The sequence below is a fragment of the Sapajus apella genome, unplaced genomic scaffold (assembly GCF_009761245.1).
Source record: "Sapajus apella isolate SASKATOON/1434 unplaced genomic scaffold, GSC_monkey_1.0 scaffold82, whole genome shotgun sequence".
Classification (NCBI taxonomy): domain Eukaryota; kingdom Metazoa; phylum Chordata; class Mammalia; order Primates; family Cebidae; genus Sapajus; species Sapajus apella.
The window spans coordinates 9,137,780-9,144,562 of NW_022437022.1; the positions used below are offsets into that span (position 1 = coordinate 9,137,780).

The 6,783-nt window shown below is 49.6% G+C and overlaps 1 protein-coding gene across 4 annotated transcripts in view; it reads right to left on the bottom strand.

The window, feature by feature from the left end:
* Positions 1-6,783, bottom strand: part of ZDHHC14 (zinc finger DHHC-type palmitoyltransferase 14) — a 300,608-nt gene that overhangs the window by 26,014 nt on the left and 267,811 nt on the right. For all 4 annotated transcript variants that reach the window (XM_032253217.1, XM_032253216.1, XM_032253214.1 and 1 more), the window contains exons 6-7: positions 4,649-4,751; positions 3,430-3,539 (exon numbers count right to left, since the gene is read on the bottom strand). In XM_032253217.1, the coding sequence (XP_032109108.1) occupies positions 3,430-3,539; positions 4,649-4,751 (213 nt within the window). The remainder of the gene's footprint in view (positions 1-3,429; positions 3,540-4,648; positions 4,752-6,783) is intronic.

A 6,783-nucleotide genomic window follows, 5' to 3' on the forward strand; every position in this document is an offset into this window, starting at 1 on the left:
TCCCAGCTACTTGGGAGGCTGAGGCAGGAGAATCACTTGAATCTGGGAGGTGGAGGTCGCAGTGAGCAGAGATCATGCCACTGCAGTCCAGTCTGGGCAACAGAGCAAGACTGTCTCAAAAAGAAAAAAAAAAAAAAAATGAGATCTTGAGGGAATGTCACGGTTGAACTGTGCAGAAAGATATGAAGTCATAACCTGGTACCTGTGAGTGTGACCTTGAAGTAGGTTCTTTGCAGATGGAACCAAGTTAAGGTGAGGTCACACTCGACTGGGCTGGACCTTTGTCCAGTGTGGCTGGTGTCCTTATGAGAAGAGACAGAGGTGGGAAGAGAATGCACATGGGGAGTGCGCCACGGCCGACAGAGGCCACCCCATGGTGAAGCATCTGCCAGCCAAGGAATGCGGAGGGTTGATGGCCCCACCAGGTGCCAGGGAAGAGGCAAAGAAGGGTTCTCCCCAGCCTCAGGGCCAGCGCAACCCTGCCGGCACCCTGACTTCAGCCTCCGGACCTCCAACTGTAGCAGAACAAACAACCCTCCCATTTCATGGCGCTTGTTGGGCTGCAGTGCTCTAGGAAACAGCCCGAGAGCCCCATGGGGAGCCCCACAGAGAGGCCTGTCCAGGGCTAATGGCCACAGGCCGGGGCCACAGTGACAGGTATGAGTGACTATCAGGAGGAATGGCTCTGCCTACATCAGGAGAACTGTGATGGGAGGTTCTCAGAGGAAACTCTCAGTCAGGTGCTCGCAAACCTCACCAGGTGAGAGAGCATTAGCAGGGGACCAACAGCACTGACCCCCTGTCCCAAATCCCCTCCTCACTGTTGGCCAAGAAGCTGGCAGGGACACAGGGCTAGCTGGGGTGGGGCAGAGCTCAAGGGGAACATGCCAGTGCCTGGCATGAAGCTGGCTCCACGGCACATGTGCAGTCAATGGTGGCTGTATGACCCTCGGAACTGGCTCGAGTATGGTGTGACACTAACCATTCCTTGGGCCTTTCTGTCTTTCCAATTTTCCATTCCTCCTGCCAGGCTTATATGAGGACCCCTTCCCCCAAACCTGGCCATGCCCAGCCAGCTGCCACTCCTGCCTCTGGTGACACTGCAGGAACCGAACGTGGGTCTCTGCACTCTTGGTGGGTAGGCTCCCAGTGGGGAACACAAGGACTCTCTGTGGCTCATTTGCATGGCATGGCACTGTTTAAGAACCTATGAGGGGCAACTCAAGTACAAGGGACTGAGCGGGTGGCACTCTCAGCCAGTGGGCCTGGCCAGGATGCCTGGGAAGGCCCTGGCCCACTTAAGGGTGCAGTGGCTGAAGCGAGGTAGCACAAGGGGAGGAGAAGGCAAGAGAGAATGAGAGGGAGGGGCAAAGGTAAGCATCACCCCCTCAAGTCTGCCAGGGGCTAGCATGGGAGCCTGTGAGTGGCCTATGTCCCTGCCCAAGTGCCAGAATAATCCAAGGACAGCTATGGCCCCATTTTAACAAAGCAAATACCTTATCTGCCTTCCTCCCATCTTCACCCAATAAAAGCCTCTTCCGGAGCACCTTCAGTGTGGCCTCAAACCACTTGAATTCTGGAGCTGTCAGATTTATGAACCGCTGTCTGTTCAGATAAGCTCCGCAATATTTTAATGTCCTTCAATTTACTTTTAACAAATGATTCAAACGCTTCTGAGGGTAGGACCACTCTCAAGAAATGCCCCACCCAAAAGGAACATGGATTTTGGAATGAATACAGCCCAAATCCAGCCGAAACAGCACATGTAACCCAGTAGTGGAAATAATTTTGGCTGTGAGAGTTTGTGGTCTATAAACATCATAAAGCCGTGCCATCTGCAGATGAAGGACTCAGGAACAAGAAGGGCGATTTGGGCAGAACTGAGACTTTGGCATCCTTTCTTAGCTCCATACATACACTGCAGGTGGGGAAAGAGGCCAGCTCTCCCTGGCTTGTACACTCAGTTTCCTGGCCTGTCCTACTATCCTACTAGTCACAAACATGCCAGTGGGAAGCACCATCTATGCTGTGAAAAACCAGGCTTGCTGCCTAAAGAGCTCCCAGAAGAATCCCTAGGTGAGTCAGGAGGTTTTTTCAAGAGGAGCTGGCACCTGCCCAGGCATGTCTGACCCCTGTGGCCCAAGCAACCCCTCCAACTCAGGATTCTTGCTTGCCCTTTCTAAGCCTCTGAGGAGGTCAGGGGTCCCTTGAGGACCCCAAATTCAGGAGGATAGTGGCATGCTGGGCTCCCAACTTTCTAGGCAAATGCTAGAAAGCGATCAAGTTCTAGTTTTGCAGTAGCACCACGGATGACTCAAAGTAATAATAACTCAGTGCCAATGTGCAAATGGCCTTGGAATATATGCCTGGAATTTTTTTTCTTTTTACCGCTCTAATGAGGATTCATTGAGGCTGATAATCAGATGAAGTGTGCATTCCACAGGTGCACATCCATAAGGTCTGGGCACACGGTGGGTCTGCCCCGAACACAGTCACAGTGGCTTCTGTCATTTCTCCCCGCTTTACACATTTAGAGACCAAAAGGCAGGAAGCAGTAATAACATGGAAATGCATCCTAGAGAACAGGTATAGTTGCTCAATATCTATTTGTTGATGATGGTTTATCAGTTGGAAATATTCTCCCTGGGTGTAACTCACAAAGAATCAAAAGTTGTCTGTATTTTGAACTTGTACACTCTGACTTGCAGGCTGCGTGCATCAGTGGGCACACAACAGCTCTGACACTGGTCAGCCTGGGTGTGAGTTGTGACTAGCTGCCATGTACTTGCTGTGTGATCTTGGGCACATCATTTAAACTCTGTGCCTCAGTTTCCTCATCCATAGAATGAGATATAACAGTATCTACCTATAGGCACAGAGTGAGCTTGTAAAAGGCTAATGCAAGTCGAGAACTCAGAGCAGGGCTTAACATGGATTCAGTAAAGGTCAGCTATTGCCATGGTTAGCATCACTGTCATCATTACCATAACCACAGGCTCAGCAACTGCGGCCATGTAGCTCTCCCCCTGTGAACATTTCTAGGCTGTGCAAATCGGCTTTCAAAACTGATCCCCGCAGGCTTTCTGACTGCTTCCTTCCTACCCGTGTCCTCACTCCTTGACGATGTTAACCACAGCTCCCTGCTCGCACGTTCAGTAATTAGCAGGGTCAGAGGCATGTTGCTCTATTTTGGGCTTCAGGACGTTTTCCCCAAATCAAACACAGATTCAGTTGAAGGTCAAAAAAGGTATGAAGCGTGACACCACAAACAGAGTCAGATCTCAATTTCATGAAGGCCACATCCACGTGGCACAAAGTGGTCACCTGGTAGTGGCAACCCATTGCACCAGGTCGGGGGGCCTGTGCTAACAGTGGAGGCATTTGCTTTCCCAAGGTCAGTTAAAGAACCTGATGTATCCTGAGTCTTACCTTGGTGAGATTGGCCCACACAGAGCAACACAGCAATTGGTGAAGATGTTTCCGTAGCTGTAGGGATTGTAGTTTTCTTTACCTCTTTTATTTGACCAGGATCCTTTAATCTGAAAGAAAAGGAAAGTCAGTAACATGCAATATCCTTCATACCAATGCACAGTCGAGGTGAGTTGGACCATGAGAAGCCCATAAAGAATGCAAATCTTCTTTAATCCACAGAAAGGGAGGTATTTTTCTTAAAGAAAATGGGCATTTACTCCAAACTTGGAAATGTCCTAAAATAGCAACTGAGATTAGGGAAAGAATAACATTCTCAGGGACAATGGTCTTGTATTTGTACTACATGGCACAAAAGGCCATCTCACATGCACCAGCAGAGATTTTTTTCATACTCACATTTAGTGCCCTAAATAACAATTCAATGAATGGTAGGTGAAATGGTTCTGCTGATTCCCAATTTACAGACTGAAATAATTCAGCCTCTTCTTGTGACCAAAATAGTCTGTTTTGCACATTCTAATATTTGTAGCTACCAAGTACAAATAACTGTCTTAATATTCTCTTATCTCATGTGTCTTATCACAGTCTATTTTCTCAAGCTTTTATTTAAGGTAACCGGACTTATCCTGAGACATTTAATTCACATGTGGACAGAGACATCTGTCAAAATCTAAGTACAAAGAGCAAAGAGGACCACGCTGCTCTAGAAACTTCTCTAACGTTATGTTTCCTGCTTTTATACTTCCTCTCCAGCTGCATTAAGTACAGGTAGATAATCCTGGATGAAAACTTAAATTTTGGGTCAGGGCAATTTCCCCTCAAAAGTAAGCAGAGACATTACATATGAAAGGCAGACTCAAACATTCACTTGATGTCGGCCCGCCATGGTCTCTGTCTATCAGGGGAAGTGTGATAAGATGCTTAGGAAACCATTTTAAAGGAATAGAAAGAACGCTCTCTTCAGGGTCAGCAATAGGTGTCATTTGGCCAATCTTAGTAACTAATGAATGCGGTTGGAAAAAAAAGCGAATGTAGAGATTCCCAGTAGAGAAGCGTGCAGAACGGCCTGTGGAGAAGTTTCCACGGCGCCGCCTCCGTTCCCAGGGGCTCACATCCGGAACGGGATGCATGGGAGAAGTTGCCCCCCCTTTCCTTTCCATCCTCCATTGCTAAACACCCAAGAACACGCCCGTGTCCCATGTGGTCAGGAACTTACGTCCTCATTCGTCGTCTGGTTGGAGCTGATCAAGTAGGTGTGGAATCCTGAGAGGCCAACGATGGACCAGACAGAGAAGAAACACACCACGGCCTCCAGGACGGTGACGCGAGTCAAGGAGGAAGCGGAAGTGAGGGACCGCGCAGGGGCGGAAGTGAGGGACCGCCCAGGGGCGGAAGTGATGAAGGCCTAGGACCGAAACACCCCCGGGCGCAGAAACCAGGCTGCTGGCCTCTCTCTAGCCTGGCCTTGCCTTACTTCCTGCTCTTCTAGGAATTCCCTGTAACCCGAGGGAGCCCTCCGTCAGGGCAGGGGTGTCACCTTCCCCAACACAGAGCAGCCTCTGTGGCACCGTGAGGACTGGAGGGCTCCCTGGGTGTCACCCACTCACTTCTTTCCTCTGACGTCTCCTGCACCTTCACCTTTTCCTGTGCCTCACTGTGGGGCCGATGGCTGTGGCAGCCTAGTCAGGAGGCACCCCGCTTTGCGTTGCTTGCAGCTCAGGCTCTGGGTGAAAGGATGACGTATTGACTGGCACATCAATCACAGACTCTAATGTTGGCTTCTGAATACTGAGGACTGCAGTGCCAACAGGCTTCTGCCTTGAGAATGGCTTCTGGGGCCCAGAAAGCCCTCTGCCTTAGCGGACGGCCTCTTCTCTGCTTACAGAGAAGGTGAAGGAGAAGATCAGCCCCTGAACCGGGGGCGGCATTTCTCAGAGTGATGTCAGGGTGAGGGTTATTTTTACCTGGGGGAGTTTTCCCAGCCCTTTAGTCAACAACTCCTGACCATAGCCAGCTGGAAACCACGAGTTCTCACAGGACATAGAGAGAGGAAGTCAAGAGTTCCCCAAGAGGTATCCAACACACAGGAAAAAAGCTTGGTGCTCTTCAGCAAATGAGATCCATCACCCAAAAGTGTGGCAATTTGAAAAGGTCAGAGAATTTTTCTGTCCCACAAGTGTTTACAAAATTCTATTTACAAGATACAGATATTTCTCGGGGGGAAAAATCCATTCATCCTGGGTCTGGGAGTTCACACATACATGTCGCGTCCCCTGTGGATACATTACAGGCTGGAGAAATAAACGCTCGTGCTCTCCTAATGCATCTAAGGATGAACGCCGTATAGATCACGCCGGAACCCAGCAGTGATTATCTTCTCCAGGCTGGAGATAGTTCATCTTTAGACCAGAGGGCTGAGCACATGACCAGTGCAGTGCCGTGATCCACTGGGCCATGGTTAACCAGTGCCACCACCAGGGCTGCATGCAACAGGAGGAGTGAATGGCCTTCTGCCTTTTGGCTGTCTTTCAACATGGCACAAACCACTAGGTCTGCTCTAGGAGGAGACAGTAGCAGGGAGCTGTAGGGACCAGATGCAGGGAAGCAAACCCCTACCCACAGCTGTCGCCAGCCTGGGCAACTCCTACTGGGCAAATGGCTATGGTGGGGGCTCTGTGTGCACATGGGGACACATGGATGGTGGCCCAAACATGGTCTCTTTCTCAAATGCCTTCCCACAGAACAGGGCTAAAGAGGCCCCTCTGCCTACCCACTTTCCCCCTGCCAAGAGGGGACAGACTGGGAAGCCAACTCCCATTGGATTCAGGTCAAGTACTGGCTGGAAAGAAGAGGTGGAGTGGAGTCCAGGGAACCCATTGAGGCAGCCAGTGGGAAGACCAAGTCGGGAAAGCTGGGTTGTGTGAGGGAGGTGACACTAGTGATGGGTTTGGACCGGCCAGAAGGAAAAGACAAGAGACAGAAAGAGGAGGGGACACATGGAACGGAAACAAACAATAGCCAAGGGGAGAAAAGCATCACGAACAGAACCAGATTCATTTACTGAATAATACATGAAGAGCCAAACTGCAATCCCAGAAATACTTATGTGTCACCAAGAGTTTACGATCCAGGTAGAATGATGGCAACGTCAAAATCCATATAACATTCTGATGTATGAACCGTATGAAACCTGGCATGTACAAGCAGTGAGGATCCCAGACTGAAAGTGGATGCAGCTCTTTCTCTCATCAGGAGGCATCGCAGCCATCAGATACAGAATTCTAAAGGTTTACAGCAACAACAAAAAATGCAGCTTTTCTATTTTTTTGTTTTTTGAAATGGAGTTTCATT